Raw genomic sequence first — 23,701 nt, 5'->3', positions numbered from 1 at the left:
CTTAAGTTTGATTTGCACCTCCTTGACTACTACCAGATTTTAACATCTTTGGATATATTATTTGATAAGTTTTTCTGGGAATTTTTGTTTCATATCCTTTATTTTTTCTTGTCAGTTGGGGAAAGCTCTCTATTAATTGCCCACTTTAACCTTTGGTTTACCTCTTACATTAAATATTTTTCCAGGTCTATTATTTATCTATTGCCTCTCTTGATGGTACCTTCACCACACAGAATTTTTCCATAGGTTCAGGATTTATAGAAATTTAAGATTATTTATGTATCCAAGTATTTGGTTTTTTGAAAAGGTAGCTTTGTGGATTTTTAATTTACATTACAAAAGTATCTTCACCGGATCTCCAGCCCCAGGTGACACACAGGACTAATGTTAATCCTTTTTCTTTGGGCCACACAGTTTTTAGGACCTTAATTTCTTGACCAGGGACTGAACCTGGGGCCATGGCAGTGAAAGCACCAAGTCCTAACCATTGGACCACCAAGGCAGGATTGATCCTGACTATGGGCTCAGAGGTAAAAGCGTCTGCTTGCAATGCGGGAGACCCGGGTTCGATCCCTGGGTCGGGAAGATCCCCTGGAGAAGGAAATGGCAACCCACTCCAGTACTCTTGCCTGGAGAATCCCATGGAGGGAGGAGCCTGGTAGGCTACTAGTCCATGGGGTCGCAAAGAGTTGGACACGACTGAGCGACTTCACTTTCTTTCTATATAAAATAACACACACACAACAGAGTGTATGAAGATAAACTAAGTATAAAGAAAAAAGTCTAACCTTGTTACAAGCTATCTACCAACAACACCACATTCGCCCCCTTGTACTTTCAAGCCTCAGAAGCACCCCTCCAGATTACAGAAGCTCCATCTGGGTTCAGAAATACGCTGTGTGAAATGGTGGAGCGGTGGGTTCAGGCAGGAAGGGCTCTTACTGTCCAGGACTCACCTGGAGTTTTGCAACTTCCTTCCTGATCAGGAAGCTGACTTGGTCGCGGTCGCTCCTGGAGTAGTAGAGGCGGCACCAGGAAGGCTTTCCATCTCTGCCTGCCCGGCCAGACTCCTGGTAGTACCCAGCCATAGACTTGGCAATATTCCAGTGGGCAACAAACCTAGGATCCAAAGGACAACCAGCATGAGATGTGGTGGGGAAGCCGAAGGGAGGAGAGACTCTGGGATGGCTGAGCAGGGCCCTTCACAGGTACCAGGAGTGGGGAGGCTGGCAGGGAGAGACGGGACCCCAGAGTAACAAGGCTAGGACACCTGCAGCCTGCCAGCAGGCCTCCTTGCCGTGGAGCAGCCCATAGAAAACGTGGTGGATTTAAATAAGATTAGGACACTTAGGAGCAGGATAAGTCCTCGACAACATCTTTGAAGAGCAAAAAAGATAACACTTACTAAATACCTACTATGAGCCAGTGTACATGTTTGTCTTGTTTAATCATTACAGTCATCACCACGTGAGCTAGCCTCATTTTATAGACAATAAACTTGGGATTCAGAAAAGTAAATTCGTACTAGGGGATGGTAGAGCTAGGATTTTAGTCTAGAGGTGTCTGATTCCAAAGCTGGCCCCTAACAAGACACAGCTGACCCAGGGTTCAAGCCCTGATTCCAAAGTCCATGTTCTCTCAAGTGTAGTTCATGGTCTAATTTCTGCCCTGACCAAGGCAGGGTCACTGTGAGGGTTGAGACCAAATGTGCAAAAGTGCTCTGTAAGTCACACAAGGCATTACTGTTGGTATTAATCTGAGCAAAGGACTTGGGGCTGTAGCTCATAATGTCTCCAGAAGGTCAAGAGTGGCTGGAGGTAAAAGATACCCCAACAGTGGCCAGTGTGGGGCTAGGAGGCTGGGACGCACCCATCTCTGCTGGACTGTCCAGTAAGCAGCAAGAAGGGGAGACAGTAACAGCATCTTTGCCTTTGCCTTCTCATAGGGAGTGGCTTTAAGATACTTCATTCCACTCTCTCACAAGCTCCAGTTGCTAAGATGAAAGTGAGCGGGACTGTGTTAAAGGGTGAGCCTGAGGGTTGGCCATGCTTCTCTGCCGCCAGGCGGCAGACCACACAAGGACTGTCAGCATCTGGACTATGTACCAGGGACGCTGTCCCGGGGCCTCCATTCCCCGCTCCCTCCCCCCGGCCCCCGGCCCCCGGCCCTAGGACACAGAGTCCTGGTCCTCCAGGCAGAGCACCAGGTGGCTCGCCCCCACCCTGAGCCAGGGCCCGAATGGCAGAGTCAGACAAGAACCAGAACTCACCTGACATTGGCTTTGTCCACTCCCATCCCGAAACTAATGGTCGCCACAATTACAGGGACCTTCTCCTCCATCCACTCGTTCTGCACCAGTGTTCTTTCAGGAGCCTTCAGCCCTAGAACAGAGAGCGTGAGGAAGGGAACTCGCATCTCTTGTGGGTTTCCCCTGGGGCCTACCTGCACACACACTGTGAAACCATCACCCACCAGGTGTATGACCTTGGGTCAGGCACTTAAGCCGCCGAGCTTGAGCCAGTCAACAGAAAGACCCTGGCCTGTGGGTGGCAAAGGTTCTCTCATAAATGTGAGAGCCTGGATTCAAACCCAAGTCCAGGGACTTCCCTGGTGGTGCAGTGGCTAAGATTCCGTGCTTCCAATGCAGGGGGCCTGAGTTCGATCCTGGTCAGCAGCTAGATCCCACATGCCACAACTGAGAGTTCGCATGCCACAAGGAAGTGCCACGACTAACACCCAGTGCAGCCAAATAAATATGACAAAAAGCAACCCCCAAACACCCACGTCGTTATTGGCCTCCATAGCCTGTGCTCTTGCCACAGCACCAATTCCTGGACTAAAAAAACTCATCACCTGCTGCTGGGTGGGCATAGGGTGACGACAAGAGTTCAGGAGATCCTTTTCCATCTCATTCATGTCTAGGCACCTTTTTGTGGATTTAAGTGAATCATTTTAGCTCTGCCTGGGTATCTGGAACTAGATGATGGACCATCTGATCAGCCAGGATTCTTAAGGAATAAGAGACTGGCTAAGAGGCTTCTCCGAGTGAGGAGAGCCATGGAGCCCAGGCGCCCCTTACCTGCGTGGTACGCCTTGGCGTTCACACCCCTGTAACTAAGCTCTATGGCCAGCTGTTCACAGGCCTCTCTGGTTCTGCAGTAGATGATGCCGCCGCCGGACAACTGAATGTGGAGACACAGGGAGAAAACAAGCATTGGGAAAACAAAACACTCAGCCCATCGTACTATGGCCGCTTCAGAAGTGGCTCTTTCAGCCTCACGGTCTCCTCTGAGGCAGACCACCTAGCACAGCCCCGCCACTTTCTAACAAGGCGGGACCACACTGGCTCAGAACTCAACCTTTCCAACCTTTCTGCCTCCTCCCCTCAAGCCCTGGATAGGTCTGCAAAGGAGGAGTCCAGGAACCCCAGTAGGTGAAACAATGCCAGGAAACCAAAACGCTTGTGTGAGAGTTTTAAGAAGCTACAGCTGGGGCTTCCACCACAAGGAACACAGGTTTGTGCCCTACTCAGGGAACTAAGATGCTCCATGCCACACAGTGCTGCTGCTGCTGCTGCTAAGTCCCTTCAGTCGTGCCCGACTCTGGGTGACCCCATAGACGGCAGCCTGCCAGGCTCCCCCGTCCCTGGGATTCTCCAGGCAAGAACACTGGAGTGGGTTGCCATTTCCTTCTCTAATGCGTGAAAGTGAAGTCACTCAGTGTCCGACTCTTAGTGACCCCATGGACTGCAGCCTTCTGGGCTTCTCCATCCATGGGATTTTCCAAGCAAGAGTACTGGAGTGGGGTGCCATTGCCTTCTGCGCCACACAGTGCAGCCCCTCAAAAAAAGAAGCTACAGCTAGTCCTGGCTAAGAAAGCTGGAAAAAAAACAAAGTTTTTAGAAACGAGAATCTATCTCTATGCTGCGGCTAGCACCCCGCTGGCCCTTCGACCCCTGACTTCAGTGCCCTCACCCCTTTATCAGCCTTCTGTCCAAGAGCCTTAAGGCAGAAGTCCCTCAGGTTCCCATAAGGATCAGGAAGCAGTTCCTTGAACTGCACGTCATAGAAGAGGTTGGCCCGGAAGCAGGGAGTCTTGAAGATAGCAACTGGCTGCTTCAGGTGCAGGGCAGCAAACACATCCTCTCGGACCTGCGGGGTGGCCGTGGCGGTCAGAGCCACGCACGGGGCATCTGCCAGGCGGGAGCGCAGGGCTCCCAGACGCAAGTAATCAGGGCGGAAGTCGTGCCCCCACTGGGAAACACAATGAGCTTCATCCACCACCAGGTAGGAGAGCAGGTGGCGAGACACCAGGGAGTTCAGGGTGGGCTGGAAGGAGGTGGAAGCCGCCATCTCTGGCGTGATGTACAGAAGCTTGGTCTGGGGCTTTTCCTGCTCCAGGTCGGAGAGCAGCTCCTTCCTCTCCTGCACCGACAGCTTCGAGTTCAGGGAACTCACTCGGACCTTCAGAGCCAGCAAGTGGTCCACCTGGTCCTGAAGGCAGAACGGGGAGAGGCCCAGAGCAGACAGTAAGTGGCCCTCAGGACTCAGAGGTAAATGTCTCCGTGACTCCCTGAGGGTAGTTCACAGGCATAAATTATCCTCCTTCCACCCTCCAACGTGTCTTCTCTGCATAAAAGAGGTAAAGAGGAAGTCGTGGAAGTGTGGAGCTAGACAGACACAGCTTTAATCCCAGCTCAATTACCACATGCTCTTCAGCTGGTCCTTAAACTTTCAACTTTCTCATTTTCTTTCTCTTTACTATAAAGAGTAAAACTACCTAATAGGATTGCTGCAAGGATTAAATGAACTTTTATGCCTCAGAGGCAAGTTGACATCCCGAAGGCACTTAGCGCAAAGCCTGAGACTAGGGCACACTCACGAAGCACGGTCACTGTTGTTCTCTGCCTTGCCTGCTCTCTTTCTCCTTTTCCTCATGGTGGATGGCTCTTACCCACACAGCCACACTTCCTCATTTCTGATTCTACCAGCCCAGCTGCAGGCTTTAAATATAGCCAGAAGTACAGTTAACAACATCCCAACAAGTTTCTCATCTGTTTTTCTGTCTCACAGCTGTGTGCCCACCAGAAGCAAGCAGAACATACCAGGGATTCCCCCATATCAATTTACCTCTCGACCCATCTGCATCTTCTAGAACATCAACAGTGCACGTGTATACATATGAGAATGTATCTGTACATACACATACAGTTCCATGTTCCTCCAGACAAAAAGTTACAAAGGAAGGTAAGAACCTCAGGCCATCAAAACAGAGAGGACTCAATCATAACCCACCAGAGTGATACGCACTAGTGGAGAACCCCACACTTAGGCAATTCAGAAACCCAATACAGAGGGACAAAGACAAATCAAAGAAAAGCAAGAGGCAAAAGACCAGTGAAAGAAGTAAAACTTCCAGCTACCAAAAAAAAAAAAAGTCCCCTAAACGTTCTGGCCTGCCATCTTCATTCACCTGAGCCTCACCTGAATCAAAGCAATGAGAGGAGAGACCACGATGGTGATGCCTTTAGCCAACAGAGCAGGGAGCTGATAGCAGAGGGACTTTCCTGCCCCAGTGGGCATGCACACAAAGACATCCTTATCACCTGCAAAAGACAAGAGGACAACATCTCAATGCTCCTGCCTTTTATATATTCCCCTCATCAAGGCTGTGGACAGTTAAAGGATAATGTGAGAAAAACCCCTAGTAGAGTGTCTGGCACATGGAAGGGTCTCAATATAATTGCAATTCCCTTCCCATCCTTTTAGGAAAAGGGGAGCGATCCAGGGAGATTCAGCAATGCCAGCCAATCATTTCCAGAACCGGTAACAACTACAAGGGTAAGGAGTAGGAGTCTGCTGGGACACGGATGGCTGAACTGAATCCTTCTGGATGGGTGAGCGTATCTGCGTAGACATGGATACAACATCACTTAGAGGGATTTTGTTTATAAATGTTACAGTGTCACTGACATTACATTCCTGCTCCCCTCTTGACAATCTTCATCTATCAACACAGCTCCGGTTTATAATGTTATTACTCCTTCCCTACCAGGGACCCAAACCACTCTATCTTCAACAAAAAAATTACCTGGAAGATGACTGCCTTAAGACTATTCCTGCCAACTACACCCCCACTCCCCACACACACACTGCTGTCTACACCAAACAAAAGAGAATGGAAATACATAGTGTTTTCAAAGACAACCTTAGCTCTGACTGTGAACTATCAGAATCAGAACAGTTAGGTGGTTCTGCCGATAAAACTGTAAGTTTAGGGTGACACGTCTACATCTCCAAAACCAAATATGGCCCAAAGGCGGGGAGGTAGGAAGGGTCAGAAGGAAAGTGCTCTGCAGGGAATTCCCTGGTGGTCCAGTGGCTAAGCCTCTGTGCTCCCGATACAGGGGGTCTGGGTTCGATCCCTGGTCAGGGAACTAGTTCCCACGTGCCACAACTAAGACTCTATGCAGCCAAATAAATAAAAATAAATATTAAAAAAAAAGGAAAGTGCTCTGCAGCAGCACAAATGTAAACACAGGTAGTTTGGTAACGTTACCTTTCACTACAGCCATGATCGCCCTCTCCTGCAAAGGCGTCTTAAAAGAGTCAAACCCAAAGACCTTTTTCAACATGCTCCGGACTCGACGCTCAGGATCAAAAGGAGAGGAAGGGTGGGTACTCATCTTTACCAACAGTGGCCAAAGGTTAAGGCAAAGGTGATGATCATATGGTTGCAACTAGAAACCTCTGTTCTGCTTTTAAAAGACTGCTTATTTTATAATCTGAGTATAAATTTGCTTTATTATACTCAAACAATGCACTATTTTCAAGTAATATAGCTCCAGGTGAAGAGCCTGGAGCAATACATTCTTGAGTAATTAACATCTCTATTTTTATGCTCAGTGAAAATAAAATCTTCGAACTATCCCAGGCCACCGTACAGCGCAGAGCTAGAAATCAGATCACGAGAAGAAACACAAATGTCAGGAACAGTTTGGAGAAGATGGAATTTTTTCCCTAAGATCCACCCTCTACTCCATAAGCACTGCCACTGACAACCATTCTTCCTCTGGGACCTGACCCCTTCTTCCCATCACCCTCTCCCCCACCCCCCGGAGGGCAGCTCTCCCCTTTACTCAGCCTCAGATCTGTTCACTTCTCCCTTCCCCAGCGAAAGCCTCCCTCTCTTAACCCCAAGATATCAGAGCCGGCCGTGGGCTCCGAGAAGAGAAGGGCTCTTGTCGGGCCGCTGATGCCCGCTGGCTCGGGAACTACTCGAAGACCCTCATACGCCTCAGGTAACTGAAAAGCCAAACTGCTGGGAAAGCAGTGTCAGGTAAATCCCACAGAAGCTTGTGTCCGCCGCGCAGTGATGACGTTATGCAAGCGTTAGCACGAGGGGCGGAGCCAGGCGCCGAAAGAGCCGTTTTGATTGGTTCCCGGTCTGGAAGGGGCGCGGGGTCTCCTGGGATCCGGAAGAAGTCGCCTTTCTGAACGGAAGTCGGCTTTTTGGAGTCATAGAAGTGAGCCACACCGGGGCTGTGGAAATAAGATGGCGGGGAAGAAGAATGTTCTGTCGTCTCTGGCAGTTTACGCGGAAGATTCAGAGCCCGAGTCTGACGGAGAGGCTGGAGTTGAAACGGCAGGCAGCGCGGCTGGTGAGGCCCGAGCAGGGAACCGGAAAGGGAAAATCAGGTTACTGCTCCCCTAGCCGACGGGAGGGAAAGAGATGGTCATTGTACCCCAAGTATCGGGCCCCGGAGCCCTAAAGGGCTCTCAGGATCCTGGGCTAGACCGAGCGTTATACGCTCTGTAGCACGAATGGACCGTCTCCTTCCTTGGATTCTATTATCCTTCCGTAATTTACTTAAAGTCTCCGTGCTGGGCATGGTGCTGGGCAGAAGGATGGACAAAGGGGAGAGAGGATCCAAGGCTACTGAACCACTACCTGTTTTCTCCGGGCTTGTTTGTGGGGAAGAGCGAATCTTTTAATTGATAATATGCCCTAGACATATCTTGGAGCTTTGTACCTCCGGTCTCCACCGCGAGAGAGTCTTAATTCAGTAGATCTGGGGAAGGACCTGAGCATTTGTGATCCTTCCAAGGGTTCTTGGCGATTCCGTTACTTTGTGAGTTGTTCAAAGCCCATTACTATTTTGTTACCGTACTCACGTTGAGAATAACAGTAGTAAGAAGTGGGAACAGATTTATATGGGAGTGAAGAGAGGCAGCAAGTTACCCAACATATTTGAGCCTTGGTTTCCTCATCGGGAAGTGATGGAGGGTCTTGGACTGTTAGCTTCTCAGTGCAAGTGGTCTTGGCCTGTCTGGAAGTTCTCTGCTGGTAATTTGCATTGTTTGGCGGGGGTTGTTGTTTTTGTTTTAAACATAGAAAAAGATTTTGTTTCTCAAGTAGATATGATTGGAAACCTCTCAAGGCACCCCTGTTTTAAGATCCAGTTCCTAGGGGAGGACTGACAAAAATGAGGATGACAGAGTCCTCATCTTGTATGAGAAGACTAGTTCATTGGTGCCTATTATACAAAGTAGACATAGGCAGATCAAAAGAGGGGCTTAAACAACGCAATATAACAGTTGAGAGGAAAGTATGCTTCAGTTGGCATAGGTGGATTGGAAGCATTAAAAATGAAATTTAATATTACTTGGTTTTCTTTCCTGTTCTTTTAATGAATTCATACACTAAATTTTGTAGTCTTACCCAAAACGGAATCTGGGCCAGTGGTCACTTAAATGAGATTTAGGTTTTCCTTGTCTCTTAAGAGATAGTCCTGGCCACTCAAATGACTCAGGTGTTTTTCTCCATTCTTTTTCCCAGTCATTCATCTTATTTTTCTCTTCTGTTTAAGAGGAGAAAGGCGGCTTGGTATCCGAAGCCTATGGAGAGGATGACTTCTCTCGCCTTGCGGGTGATGAAGATGGTTATGAAGAGGAGGAGGATGAGAACAGCAAACCGTCGGTAGGTAAATCTATTCCCAAATCCACAGCTGCTCAAAGCATCATTTCATTTGTCGGAAACTTTCTGACCTGTACCAACAGTGTTCCATTTCCCCCTCCCCTCCTTTTTTGGTATGTTTAGTATCAGTTGAGAGAATTGGATTGGATATCTGTAGTTCTCTTTGAAAATCTAATTTTTTTCACCTGAACCATTTTGTATTAACCTTTGTATTGAAACTTGGAGGCAACGATTGTGGACAATTTTATTTAACCCAGATATCAATAGGTGTTTTATGTTGGTTTTCCCTGCTTAGATAATTTATTCCATTTGAAACAGTGCATTCATCCCAACTGATATATCATTTATATCTGCAGTCAATTCTGTGTTATTTGTAATCTCGGTTGGGGCTCATTCGAATCTTTCAGTTAATTAAAAAGACTGGGAAGGACCGTTATTTGTGATTTACTTGGCACTTTTTATCAGAGTGTTCTTGGTCATCAAATCTTGCTTAAAGTTTAGTATGTGCTGACAAGCAAAGAAAACAACTTGCATCTTAATTTAACCAGAAAGACTTTAGATACACTGTCACCTAAAATTTAAAAGTTTGGAGAACTTAACTCTAGAGAAAAACAAGGATTCAGACTGGTGCTTAACACAGACATACAAACTTGTACCTCAGTATAAAATCTGGCTGGTTAGCAACAGCTTTAATTAAAACACCTAATGAATTGGTGATGGACAGGGAAGCCTGGCGTCTGCTGTCCATGGGGTCGCAAAGAGTCAGACATGCCTGAGCGACTGAACTGAACTGAATGTTCTGTATTATTTGTTTGAAAATGTTATGCATTGCTACATAAACGTTAGAGTTAAAATGCTTTACAAATTAAACAAAAAATACCTTTTGTATATTCTGTTCTTTTGGAAGATATTTTTATCCCTTGAGGTTTCCCCTCCCCCCTTATTGCTCATAATTCAGAATTGACTAAAATTGTTTAGAAAAGCTTTGTAAGTTGTTCCATTTTCCTGACTGCTCTTAAGTGAGTACATACTGGCTTAACATCCAGTAACTATTTTCTTCAGGAAATTTGCATGATGTGTGTTTTTGAGGTGTTCTTCTGCATTTACTTTGCATAGAATTTTCACCATATTTAAGCTTCATTTCACATTTTAGTAAAATCCTCGCATCCAGTCCCAATGTATACATTCTAAAATGTGCCTGTATTTAGCTGAGCTACATCTCTGATTATTTGGCCTGATGGGTTTCATTTGCAGCAGATTGTATTTAAAAGCTGTGGCTCTCTTGACACCTTGCAGAACAATTCAATCTCAGAATCATCAGGCTAGTTGAAGTCTCTCTGGTGGTGGTTATATTCACATCTGGTGTGCTCTTTCATATGGGGAGGGGGTCATTTAGAGTGACTGAAAACAGCATTTTCAAATGAAACTTAACATTGGATGTGAAATTACAGCTCCCGTGCATTGGGGTATGCTCATGGTGGAACAGACACGGGAGACAGCTGCCTGACAGGGTAGCTGATTTTTGACCTTCATTGGGTTTCAGTGGAATGGTGGACTAGCTTGTGTGAGGCTGGGGCACACATTGGAAAATGTCATGCCAACATGGTGCTCCGTGTCAGGCAGGCCATTTGGATAAGGAACAAGGCTGCCTAGAATGGGTTAGTTCTCCAAAAGCCTGGATGGAGGCGTAGTCCCCTCAGCTGGGTCCCAGGACAGTCCTGCCTTTCCCAGATCACTTGCCCTGGTCATTTGATGCCTGCCTTCCTACTGTTCATGCTGATGCAGATATTGCTGGGTTGACGCGCTCGGGTATAGCGTTAGGTGAAAGGTCATGGCACTCAGGGAGGTGAATGCTGTCCCGGGACCTCAGAGTCTGGTGTCTTTGTGTACATGAAAGGCAAAGAAGGAAAGAAGGATTCCTGTACTTTGAAATCATGGGTATTTCATTGGCAGCTCCATGCCTGCTTTATCCTGTGGGGGCCTGATCTTCTTTTCTCAAGTGTATTGCAACCTTTCTCCGTTTTTGTGTGTGTAGTCTTTAATCTCAGGCATTTTCATTGATATAGACTATGGGCCTGCTGGAGTAAGGACTTTGAGCGGCTGATGTTCTGTTTTTCCTACCCAGAACATCTCTTTTTCCCCTCCTCTTTCTCTGGAGCCTGGGTCATATGGTAGGGGAGGGATTCTTGGTGGGACGACCCAGGCTGGGTAAATTTGTTCCATACCCTAGTTGTGCATGTGAGAACCTCAGGCCCACTCCTTTAAGCTTAATCCTCTAAATTCTTTGTCTTGTAGGAAGATGACGATTCAGAGACTGAAAAACCTGAGGCTGATGACCCAAAGGTATTTGGTGTTGGCTGTGGTGGGGTGGCTGGATATGAACAAGGCATTTTTAACATTATGGCTCAGTTCATATGTCTGGTTCCAGATCTGTCCCACTAACATACCATGCAACCAGTGTGATTTGAGGGGGCGGGGGTGGGGATCAACCCAGCTTTAAGAGAACTGGAGACCACCCTGGACTGTCTTGAGGCAGCTTAATTTGCAGCCCCCTACCTGTTCTCTAAATCCAGGCGGGCTTTGTGGGGTCTGTCCCCCATCAGGTGGGTTAGGTGTGGGAATGTTTTTAGAGTCAGGAAGCCACAAGGGCTGCCTCATGCACTGTGGGTTCTCTTTAGTTGTCCAGACGTGAAGAAGGGCCGTAGAGGGCCAGACAAAATGAGACCTCTCCCAGCTATTGGGGATGTTGAGCCTAAGCCTTGTTTTTCCAAGCAAGTGCCCTTCCACCCTCCAGTAAACCATACAGAATGGTTTGTTTTGAAACAGCATGGTCGTTTCTTATTTTTCATCCCAGTAGCAGCTGAGAGTAATTCACACATCTTTGACCCCATTGTGATAAAGGTTAAGACACAGACACACAGCCCGCCCCCATCCCCCATGTTAGGGAGCCCTTGGAAATCAACACAAAACCCAGCTTTCAGGGTGACCCGACGCAGTCCTCGTGGAGGGTGAGCGTCGGAACCAGACTGAGCTCCACCAGCTCAGACGTCCTCTGGTCCCCAGTGGCCAGCAGAGGCCCCGGGGTGGGGGTGGGGCAGAAAGACCGAGTCCCCGTGGCATCTCCCAGGACTAGAGACGGTCCCCAGCATGCGTTTCCTGTGTTCCCTGTGCTTCGTCCTGCCCGAGCTTCCTCTTCTGCCTAAGCTAGCGTCACACTGTCTTCCAGGTCTTAGTCTCCGCCTCAAACCCTTCCCACCCCTCCCTCTTCAGGAATTTTTCTGTCATATTTAAGTATTATTTAGGTCAATATTTAACAATACTTTTGCTTTTCAAACCATTAATTTTGCTTATTTCTGCCTTAAGTATGTGAAGTTTCTAGTGTTAGGATGTGTCACTGGAGATGTCATTTATTCTGGCAGCAAATGAGTTGATGTCATAACTCTCTTTTCCACTAGATGGCCCTTCTTCTACATTGGCTTTTTAAGATCTGCTTTTAATTTTTTACTATAGCACTTTTCAAAAGTTTTTTTTTTTTAATTGGAGGATAATTTTTACAGTGTTGTGTTACTTTATGCTGTACAACAGTGTGAATCAGCTATAAGTATACATCTGTTCCCTCCCTCTTGAACCTCCCACCCACCCACCAATTTGGTTTCTTTACACAGTCAAAAGCAAGAATCCCAAAGAACTTCTGTTCATTTTGGTTTTATCTTTTGATGTTTTAGATACATTTTTAAAATTTTAAAATAACATACCTATTACATACTAACATAAGTAACATTTTTATGAGAAATTATCACCAAAAAACACACAAAATTTTAGCATTTTACAAGTCTCCTTAATGTCTAACGTCTAGTTGAATAGGCAGCTATTAATAGGTTCTTAGAGCTACTTCTGTGTTCGGTCTGTTGCCTTATGTTGTTCTGGTTGAAGAATTTGAGGAAACTCTGGCTTGATGCAGGCAGGTCATTGGAAAACAGTATTTTGGTAGCCCTGCAAGTCCTTGTGGGTATACTCTGACGCTTCATCAAAACTCAGCAGATGGTAGTTTCCTAAAGATTAGTTGCATCAGGAATGTGAATCCTTATCAATGAACTGTTCGTTCTCTGCTTCGTTAAAATCCTTGGGTCTCTCCCACTATAAATGCCTGTTTTTCTCCTGCTTGATATCACATCATTAAACACTGGTGATTTGGACAGTGTTGGCTCACTGCATTATGTGGGTCCCCTAAATGTTGACACATTTTGTTCTACAGTGTCAAAAAAAGATGCTTATTTGTTAACAACATTACTGATCTCATCAGATAAGTCAATAAATATCAGACAGCGATCATGCTCACAGTGGGAAGTAGGTATTTTCTCAGATTGTAGTCTTTGCTAGAGAATATGAATCTTATCGCCAGTAAATAACCATGAGAGAGTGACAGATTTAGTCTTTAAGAAAATGCCTGCCAACTACGTAAGTCTGAATAACTAGTTTGTCAGTTACTTTTTCAAGCGGAAATGATGTTCCATGAAGAAAGCAGCTTGTTCAGCTTGTAACCCAGTCACACAAAATGTTATAAAAAAAAAAAGAACTCAGGTCAAGGATCAAGGTTAATCATTTTTACTGCTTCACCAGGGATATTCCTAAGTAAAATTGACTTTTTTTTTTAATCATAAATTAACTATTGCTAACTCTGTGTCGCTGCCTCAGTTTATTCTAAAGGGACAACAAGTTACACTGTTACTTCTGTAAATGTAACAGTGAAAGTGAAGTTGCTCAGTCATGTCCCACTCTTTGTGACCCCATGGACTTTAGCCTACTAAGGCGCCTCCATCCAGGGGATTTTCCAGGCAAGAATACTGGAGTGGGTTGCCATTTCCTTCTCCAGGAGATCTTCCTGACCCAAGGGTTGAACCCGGGTCTCTTTCATTGTAGGCAGACACTTTACCATCTGAGCCACCAGGGAAGTCCTGTAACAGTGAAAAGGGCAAATAAATATCTTACTCAGTGTTATACAAAGGAGTTTTGACCCTGTAGACCCCCAGGGGTCCACAGGTCAACTTTGAGAACCACTGTTCTTCAAAACCAAAAATCTTAGGTGGGTAATGTTAGTTAACTGATAGTTGCTTTCATTGCCCTCTGCATGTCCATTGGCTGCTAGCCTCATGGGGGTCTTGAGCCATGTTGAGGGCAGCAGAGCATCCCAAGGATGATAAACCTGCATCATCAAATCTGCCTCGTTTGTTTCATGAGGATTAACAAAATGTAACAGACACTTAGCTTTCAGTAGTTGGCTGTGATGACCAGCGCCCCCTTGGCTCGCTTCCCAGGCCAGCCACACGTGTCACTGGGCTTGTTTTGGGATTTTGGAAGCCGCATTTTAAACCAGAGTGTGCTCTCTCTGAGGAGAGCAGAGGTGAGGGGACTTAAAATGACTCAGGTGGAGAAAGTTAAGGAGCTGGGAGAGGGAAGACCAGGGCATTGCTGGAAGTTCTGTCTGTTTGAAGGTCTGATGAGGGCAGGGTGGTGGCAGCCCCATGCGGAACTCAAGGACTGCAGAGAATTTCAGGGAAGATGTTTGCTTTCACATAATGAAGTCAAGTGGGCCTTAGGAAGCATCACTGCGAACAAAGCTAGTGGAGGTGATGGAATTCCAGTTGGGCTTCCATTTCAAATCCTAAAAGATGATGCTGTGAAAGTACTGCACTCAATATGCCAGCAAATTTGGAAAACTCAGCGGTGGCCACAGGACTGGAAAAGGTCAGTTTTCATTCCAGTCCCAAAGAATGCTCAAACTACTGCACAGTTGCACTCATCTCACATGTTAGTAATGATCAAAATTCTCCAAGCCAGGCTTCAACAATACGTGAACCGTGAACTTCCAGGTGTTCAAGCTGGATTTAGAAATGGCAGAGGAACAGATATCAAATTGCCAACATCCGTTGGATCATCGAAAAAGCAAGAGTTCCAGAAAAACGTCTGCTTTATTGACTGTGCCAAAGCCTTTGACTGTGTGGATCACCATAAACTGTGGAAAATTCTTAAAGAGATGGGAATACCAGACCACCTGACCTGCCTTTTGAGAAATCTGTATGCAGGTCAGGAAGCAACACTTAAAACTGGACATGGAACAGCAGACTGGTTCCAAATAGGGAAAGGAGTACGTCAAGACCGTATATTGTCACCCTGCTTATTTAACTTATATGCAGAGTACATCATGAGAAATGCTGTACTGAATGAAGCACAAGCTGGATTTAAGATTGCCAGGAGAAATATCAGTAATCTCAGATATGCAGATGACTCCATCCTTATGCCAGAAAGCGAAGAACTAAAGAGACTCTTGATGAAGAGGAAAGTGAAAAGGTTGGCTTAAAACTCAGCTTTCAGAAAACTAAGATCATGGCATCTGGCCCATTACTTCATGGCAAATAGATGGGGAAACAGTGACAGACTTTATTTTGGGGGGCTCCAAAATCACTGCAGATGGTGACTGCAGCCATGAAATTAAGACACTTGCTCCTTGGAAGAAAAGTCATGACCAACCTAGACAGCATATTAAAAAGCAGAGACATTACTTTGTCGACAAAGGTCTATCTAGTCAAAGCTATGGTTTTTCCAGTAGTCATGTATGGATGTGAGAGTTGGACCATAAAGAAAGCTGAGCGCCAAAGAATTGATGCTTTTAAACTGTGGTGTTGGAGAAGACTCTTTGAGAGTTCCTTGGACTAGAGAGAGATCCAACCACTTCATCCTAAAGGTAATCAGTCCTGAATATTTATTGGAAGGACTGATGCTGAAGCTGAGGCGAAGAACTCACTCATTTGAAGACCCTGATGCTGGGAAAGATTGAAGGCGAGAGGAGAAGGGGACGACAGAGGATGAGATGGTTGGATGGCATCACTGACTCAATGGACATGAATTTGAGTAAACTGGAGTTAGAGATGAACAAGGAAGCCTGGCATGCTGCAGCCCATGGGGTCGCAAAGAGTCAGACACGACTGAGCGACTGAACTGAACAAAGAACCACCCATCTTCTCAGGCCAAAAGTGGGTCAAGCTGCTTCAGGAGGTAGTGAACTCTATTTCTGGGCCTTTTATGAAACCACTAGTCACCAGTGTCCTAAAAGAAATGTGAGGGTTGGAGTTGGAGTAAACCCCCAAGGTGCTTCTTTGGAAAGGACTTGGCATTGTGGATAAGCAAAGTTGTGTATTTTCCAACTGTATTATCTGTTGACTTTGGGAATACAAAAGTAGAATACGGAGACTGGAAACGGCCCTCATTTTTATCCCGCTGATGTTTGGAGTTACCTATGAGTGCTGCTGCTTTTAAGTCGCTTCAGTCGTGTCCGACTCTGCGACCCCATAGATGGCAGCCCACCAGGCTCCCCCATCCCTGGGATTCTCCAGGCAAGAACACTGGAGTGGTTGGCATTTCCTTTTCCAATGCATGAAAGTGAAAAGTGAAAGTGAAGTCGCTCAGTCGTGTCCGACTCTTACCAACCCCATGGACTGCAGCCCACCAGGCTCCTCCGTCCATGGGATTTTCCAGGCAAGAGTACTGGAGTGGGGTGCCATTGCCTTCTCTGACCTATGAGTGCAGAGTCCCATATTTGGGAGTTTGAGGAAGAAATGAGACTCTCCAGGTCCCACTGCCCCTCACCCCCCTACTCCCCCAACAGAGGGAGCATGTGTTCCTGATCCATCAGCCCAGGGTGGCAGGGATCGGGCCCTGGGGTTGGCCCTAAACCAGAGAAGAGGGGCTTGGAGGAGGTGGCAGAGTGTCCCGCAGGAAGCAGGACGCGGGCACTTATCAGATCTTGTTCTCACCTCGCCTCAGCAAGCAGCCAGACTCAGGTGTTCTGGTTACTGAACAGAAGGTGGCGCTGCTGTCCTAGAAAGAGGCAGACTGGGTGGGGCAGCCCTCTGGCTCCTCACCGCAGGGATGGCCCCCGAAGCTCAAGTGCTTCCTCCATCTGTTTGCCCTTGGCCCACAAGTTTCCCTTTCTCCACCCTCCTTTGTCCTTGTTTTACCTTGGTTGCCCTGGAACTTTTCCCCTTGTTTATTTTTTCCCCACTCCCACTGTTCCTGTAGATAAAGGTATTTCCACTCAACCCACTGTCCCTGACGCGCTCTCTTCCTCTGCAAACAAAACACCAGCACTGATGAGCTGGCACAGGTGAGCTGGAGCAGCCTGTGGGCAACTCACTGGGAGGCCCAGCCTCCCATTGCGGGGCGAGGCGCGCTGGTCCAGGCTTTGACCCGGGGAAGGAATCCTCCAAGCCCAAGGAGCAAACATCTGTCAAAACAAAATAGTGTTTCTGGGTCAAGAAGGTGACATTGGGTGGAGAAAAAAATTGTTCCAGCATTTTTTAAAAGGTGTGAACAACCCCAGTTCAGAGAAAGCATTTCAATAATCCTTTAAACCCCAAAAGTAGTGCAGAAATGGGGAATTCACAACCCAGAGCCAGTCGAGTGGGTTTGGAGTCGGAAGACCTGGGTTGAGCGCTGGCGTGGCTTCCATCCAGTTGTGGGCCAACAGGCAAACTTCAGCCACTCTGGGCACGTCTGAAGTCAGGGCTGTGATACCAGGCAGTGGTGGCAGCGATAGGGGAGAATGTGTAGGAATGTCTTCTTTCTCAGCCTAAGATGGAGTTTTGAGCAATGTTCGGCAGTCTGATTCTATGTCCCCATCCTGGAGGTCAGAAGTTACTGTAGTTTCTCAGTTCACAGCATCCTTGGTGTCACGGGAATTTTTCACAGAACTCCTAGACCAAAAGAAATAACAGTTCTGTTCAGTAAGTAATGTTCTCCAAACAGTCAGCATCAGTGTCCTCGTGATTTAATGTGTTACTGTTCGGTGGCTAACTCTTGACTGTAGCCCACCAGGCTCCTCTGGGATTTCCCAGGCAAGGATACTGGAGTGGGTTGCTGTTTCTGTCTCCAGGCAATCTTGCCAACCCAGGAATTGAACCTGCGTCTCCTGCAATGGCAGTCAGGTTCTTTACCACGGAGCCACCTGGAAAGCCGCACAATTTAGTGTAGCCTCGTTGGAAAAACAACCCATAAATTAGTGTGGTATCAGACAAGATGTCGAGTAACTGCTGTTTCCCTTGAAATTTGTAAATTTCATGGCCACTTGCTGGGGTGCCTTGACGGACAGTTTGGCAGTGTGGCACTGCTGCATTGGTGGATACTCATAGAGTTTCAGAGCAGTGGGGCTTGGTGGAGGCCTGGCTCAGCAGGGTGAGTGGGCTTCTGCCTTCAGTGGCTGCATGTCACCTGAACTCCCTCAAGAAGAACCAGCGTCCTGGTCACCAAGTGTTATTAATTGACCTGGAATTGAGATGAAGGATTTGCCTAGGGCAGAACTGACTCAATAACTTGTACTCTTCCTGTCCTCTCCAGCCGCTTCTCCCCAGCCCAGCATTATTAATGATCTTTGAAAATGTCAGAATCAAAGGCCTGGAGACTGAAAGCAGCCCACAGAGCTTGTTTCCCAGGAGTTTGTTGTTGACACCCATTCTAGGAAAAACTTCAGGAGCCTGCCAGCATTCTCTTAGTGACCACGCAAGGAAAGAGGCGCCAGCTTCCGCAGGATCCGTGCAGAGCAAGATGCTTTCCTCCCTGGGCTTTGGGTCTGTTGGCTGGACCTCTGGAATCAGAAAGGGAGACGCCAGACTTTTCATGAACAAGCAGCATAGGGTTCTAGTCATCCTGAAGGATACTCCAGAGACAGGCTGTGGGGGTGGCAGAGGAACCAGAGGCTCTTTGCAGCCAGTGGAGATGGGCCATTGTGTGCCTTTGCTTGGTGAGCTTCTGGGGAAGCCTCCCTTGTGGATTGTTCTACTGAGAATTCTTTTTCAGGATGGGAGAGCAAAGGTTATCTTGTTAGAGTTTAAATGTGGGCCTCTTAGAGGTCTTTGACATGGAAAGGGTCATATGGCACTTTTTCTGGTGGTTATCTTGTCAGGGTTTTGTTTTTGTGTGTATCTTGTTGTCAGACTATCATAATAGCAAGACTAAATATTTAATGAAAGAAAAAAATCACCTAGTACCATGATCCTGACAGTGTAGCCATTTTCATTCTTCCATCTTTGTTGGTTTGCCTGTGTAATAGGGTAACTGTTTTGTATCTGGTTTTGTTCTCGTTTGTATTATAAACATCTTCAGTGTTGCAGTAGTCTGGGTAATTCTATAATGTTGTTTTAGTCTGACTCTTTCGCGACCCCATGGACTAGTCCATCAGGCTCGTCTGTCCGTGGGATTTCTCAGGCAAGAATCCTGGAGTGGGTTGCCATTTCCTTCTCCAGGAAATCTTCCTGACCCAGGGATCGAACCTGTGTCTTCTGCATTGGCAGGTGGATTTTTTTTACCTCTGAGCCACCTGGGAAACCTAATTCTATAATAGCATGACATAAATGAAAAATTACACCTGAGAATTACAGGTGGGTTTTATATCTCAATAGAACTGCTTTAGGAAAGATTGTTTTTATAGTTTTCTAAATACCTTCAACAAATGGAGAATGATGACGAGGTTGAGATTCACCAACGTTTGTTCTAGTAGTAACAACACATTTTTTCACACCAATTCTCTTAGTCCTTCTCATATATTCAGCTAAGATAAAATCCAGAAATGGCACATCAGAATAGCAAAATATGGAAGTATTTTTGTAGTTGTTGGCTAAAGTGTTGTATAGGCAATTTCTTTTCAGTGAGAGTCCCTGACAGACAGGAAATGTGCCGTGCTCTTCACACAAGTCACAAGAAATAATTCATTCTTTAAAATGTAAGTTCTCGTTGGAAGTCCGCGGGATTGTTCACCCAGTAAGGGAGGCTGGCTCAGTAGGATTCAGGATTTAGTAGCATTTCTTCTGTAAGCCCCCAGGAAGTCTCTAGGCTAAGGACGGGGTGGCAGCACCCAGTGTGTAGGTGATTAAGTCCTCAGGACCTGCCCTTCCGTTCACGTAAACTCAGACATTACTCACTGGGGCACCATGAATTCTTGAGCTGTTTCCCCTGATCACTCTGGTTAAAAGATAATAGATCTGGCCGTCTTCTCCTTAAGTGGAGGGTGTAATACCTGCCTGCCTGTGACCTGCTGTGGAGTCATTGCTGGAGAGGAATTTCACCTCCTGGCTCTTCAATGTTGGGTGGCCCAGATAGTAAAGAATCTTGCCTGCAATGCAGGAGGAGACCCAGGTTCAATCCCTGGGTCAGGAAGATCCCTTGGAGAAGGGAATGGCTACCCACTCCAGTATTCTTGCCTGGAGAATTCCATGGACAGAGCAGCCTGGCTATCTCTAGTTCATGGGGTCACAAATAGTCGGACTTAACTGAGCAACTAACACTTTGACTTTTTCCAATGGTTGAACCAAGGGTTTCATAGAAATTGTGGCTATTCACAGCCTCCTAGTCTCAAGGGAGGAGGCAATAAGTTGGGAAATGGTATTTCTAGGCTTTGCAGTCAGGCTGGGGTTTGAATTCCAACGTTGACATTTACAGGCAAGAAACTACTTCGTTGTATTTTGCCTCGGTTTGCTCCTCTGTGAAATGGAAACAATAGTTCGCCTTACGGTGGTGTTATGAGACTTGATGGATGTATGTTAATGTTTGGTGAGTTCTGTCTAGGGTATGAGGAGGAGGATATATGTTTGGTCCCTCCATCTTGGTTTTCATTTCCTGCCTGCCCCGGTGTTGTGGCTTCCAGACCCATGATCCTTTTAAGTACTGATTAGAAAGAAAAAAAAAGTATGACTCACCTAAGCGCAGAGAAGGAAATGGCCCTTGACCATTCCCGGCTTGTGAGCCATCCAGTCTTGTCTTCTGGCTGTTGTATTTGGCCTTTGAACTGTTGAAAATACCCAGGCCTATTTACCACCAGCATTGCCTTGCTCTCACCACAGTGAGCGGCCATTTGGCCTTCTTTTGGGCTGCTCTTGAACAAGGCAGAGGTGGTCTCCACAGAGTAAGGGACAGAATTTGCACACCAGGGAGAACCCACCCACCCCAGGCTAAGGTCTGCAAGTCCATTTGGGTGATGATCTGATCTGAGCAGCAGACAGAAAGACAGAGGCAGGGCAAGCTGTGCAAATGGTTCTCTTGTCCAGATTGAAAGAAATTCAAGGTAGGTCCTTTGTCTCGCCGCCTTCAGAAGGCAGCTTGGCTACATGTGTAGCCGAAACACCGCTGGGAGAAACGTTGCGGTTGCTGGGAGTTGTGATCTCCTGCCAAGGGAAGAAGGACCACTACTGTCCCTCTCACCCCCCATCCTGGCAGCCCCGCAGCTGCCAGCAGGACCTTCTTGACTGCACTTGCCCCGCTCAGCTGAAGTGGAGACTCCCAGGCGCCCCACCCTGCCCCTGCGCGGTTCTGCATCCAAGAAGGAGCCGCTGCATGCCCGGTCCACCTGCCCATTAGCCGAGCAGGCCCCAGCAGACTTCCTTCCCTTCAGGGCCACATGCCACGAATTTCTAACCAAGGTGTGGCTGGGTGCCTCCTTCCCCAGTGAGGACTTAGCTTTTCGAAATTTGTGTTGTAGAAGGGAAGCTGCCTGTCTTTAGGGATCCAACACTTCTCACCTCTGTTTCTTGCTTCAGTCCATGTCCCTTGAGATGCTACTGTAGGATTCCTGGGTTTGATAGGATTTTACTCATTTGTATTAAAATTGGGCTTCCTAGGTGGTAAAGAATCCCCCCTCTGCTTCTTCAGGTGTCTTGAATCAGATCTGTGGTTTCGTTTGAAATAGTCAGCATAGTCTCCCCTTGGGAGGTGGCTCCAGCCAGAGCTTGCCTTCACATGGAGCCTGGGTGGGTCCACGTGACAGAGGCTCAGCACCATGCGGAACCATGGGAATTACCAAAGCCAGGATTTCAGAGAGACTGTTCCTCCCCCCTCCCTGCCTTTGCTTCCATCTCCAAGGCCAGCCCTGGAGCTGGCTTAGTTTGTCTTGGCAGACGCCTGTTTAACCCTTTCCTGTAAAAACCTCTCTGCTTGTGGAGCTGAGCCTTCCCAGCAGTGAGCTGGGGGTGAAGGCAAGTCCATTGAATCTGAAATGGCCCCACTAGCTTCCGCCCATTTTTCTGATAAGTTGAGTGTTTCCATCCGCAGGCAGGCAGCCTGCTGTGGCAGTGGCCCAATCCTAACCATCAGGATACAACTGAAGGAAATGGGCTTTCTCCTGGGCTCTCCTGGGTGTGTAGGTAAAGCAACCCCTGCCGGGGGTCTGCGCCTCAGGGGGCTGCCCCCACTCGGCTGGGTTCAGTAACGGCCGCTGAGTCTTGGGGTTCCTGCCTCTCGGTCCATGCCCCCAACACTGTCAGACCACGATGATTTTATTCTGGAGCTTGGAGCCATTTGGAATGGCTGCTTTCTGGGCATCCTGAAGTGACTCAGGTGTCACAGAAAACCTCGTTTGTCCATCAGCTTGAAGCCTTCAGGCAACCTTCTCGGGGCTTCCTTGGCTCTTGAAACAGCAGGATTGTCTGCCCACAAGTTCACGAGGCTGTCATGAGAACTAAATGAGATCTTTCACTGAAGTGCTTAGCATGATACCTAACATTATTCTCCAAGACTGAGTTCTGTTCGATTCACATGCCCAGTGTTTGGCCCATTGCCTGGTACGTAATAAATGCTTGATAAGTTATTTGTGGAATAAATAGATGAATTAACTTTATAGTAATTCTTTTTTTTTTTTTTTGCCTTCAGATCAGAAGCAACAAGGTAGACTTGAGGTGTTTTAAATTCGGTGTTGGTGCGTGCCCCCGCCACACACACACCTCCCTGCCTGTCCCGTCACCAACCTCTATTGCAGTTCTGCTCCTTTAGCTCCTCTGCTGCCTTTCTTTCTGATGTCGAGTCCACACATTGAAACTCCCTGTGGACTTTAACAGGTTTGGAGTCTGGGGGTTCAAGCATTGCAGGTGATGTTTCCTTTGAAACCCTAAACTGGACTGAAGAAAAACTGACCACTGGCTGGTTAGGCATGGGTGGCGGCGGGGAGGAGGGGAGGGTATGTGGCGGGGTGTGTGTGTGTGATCAGTGTTTGAGCACCTGTTGTAGGCAGGGCACTGACTGTTGCAGGTGCTGGGAACACAGTGGTAAATAAGACAGAACACAGAACTGGGCAGGTGTCCTCTCGTTGGCCAGATGGGGGTGGGGTGGAGGCCTGCTTCCTTGAGTGGAGGTCTGAAGTCTAAAGGGGGCTTCCTAGGCCGGAGTGGGGGACGGGATGATCCAGGGAGCTGTCTTGCCGGGAGCCTGGTGCAGGGGAGGAGGCCAACATGGCCAGCAGAGCGTGCCCGGGGCCTCAGGCCACAGTGAGGGTTCTTTTTGAGTGGGATCTCTGCTCATTCAGTGCAACGTCACCAGGGCTTTGTAACTGCTCAGGAGCCCCAGGTCTGAGAGGACAGAAGATTTGGGAGGCTTTGTTTCTCTGATCTGCCTCCCCAGCTGCCCCCTACTTTTAAGATGCAGCATTTCATCATCAGCCAGAAAACCTAGTCTGGAACATTTCTTTCCCCTGGAGTGGGGCGCGGCTGTCCTTTGCCCTCTGCTCAGAGGGTTTTCTCTATGCATAGTGCTCCCGAACATGGGGAGAAGAGGCAGAGTTTAGATTTGGCGGAATCCAGCTGCCAGCTTGCCTTGTCTCAGGTTGGACCCCAGAGCTTCGAGTGCACTTTGTGGGGCTGGCTCTCAGAAGGGTTCATGAAGTGTTGGCTGTAAATAAACCTCCATCCTTGCC

The 23,701-nt window shown here is 47.4% G+C and overlaps 2 protein-coding genes across 7 annotated transcripts in view; one reads left to right on the top strand and one right to left on the bottom strand.

Annotated features, from left to right (window-relative positions):
* RECQL5 (RecQ like helicase 5) overlaps nt 1–6,778 on the bottom strand; it is a 28,840-nt gene extending 22,062 nt beyond the window's left edge. For both annotated transcript variants that reach the window (XM_068977661.1, XM_068977662.1), the window contains exons 1-6: nt 6,559–6,778; nt 5,484–5,605; nt 3,975–4,493; nt 3,080–3,182; nt 2,270–2,381; nt 957–1,119 (exon numbers count right to left, since the gene is read on the bottom strand). In XM_068977661.1, coding sequence (XP_068833762.1) covers nt 957–1,119; nt 2,270–2,381; nt 3,080–3,182; nt 3,975–4,493; nt 5,484–5,605; nt 6,559–6,685 — 1,146 coding nt within the window. In that variant the 5' untranslated portion in view covers nt 6,686–6,778. The remainder of the gene's footprint in view (nt 1–956; nt 1,120–2,269; nt 2,382–3,079; nt 3,183–3,974; nt 4,494–5,483; nt 5,606–6,558) is intronic.
* A 756-nt stretch (nt 6,779–7,534) lies between these two features.
* Nucleotides 7,535–23,701, top strand: part of SAP30BP (SAP30 binding protein) — a 32,419-nt gene continuing 16,252 nt past the window's right edge. For 4 of the 5 annotated variants that reach the window (XR_011145154.1, XM_068976415.1, XM_068976414.1 and 1 more), the window contains exons 1-3: nt 7,535–7,660; nt 8,870–8,979; nt 11,272–11,319. Coding sequence is in view for 4 of the 5 variants with exons in the window: in XM_068976415.1 (XP_068832516.1) it covers nt 7,555–7,660; nt 8,870–8,979; nt 11,272–11,319 (264 nt within the window). In the remaining variant the exon portion in view is untranslated. The remainder of the gene's footprint in view (nt 7,661–8,869; nt 8,980–11,271; nt 11,320–23,701) is intronic. The other variant, XM_068976416.1, reaches the window with a different exon arrangement.

Source organism: Capricornis sumatraensis, chromosome 8 (assembly GCF_032405125.1).
Source record: "Capricornis sumatraensis isolate serow.1 chromosome 8, serow.2, whole genome shotgun sequence".
Lineage (NCBI taxonomy): Eukaryota > Metazoa > Chordata > Mammalia > Artiodactyla > Bovidae > Capricornis > Capricornis sumatraensis.
Note: the sequence above shows the minus strand (reverse complement) of the source record. Positions and strands in the feature narration are given on the sequence as shown.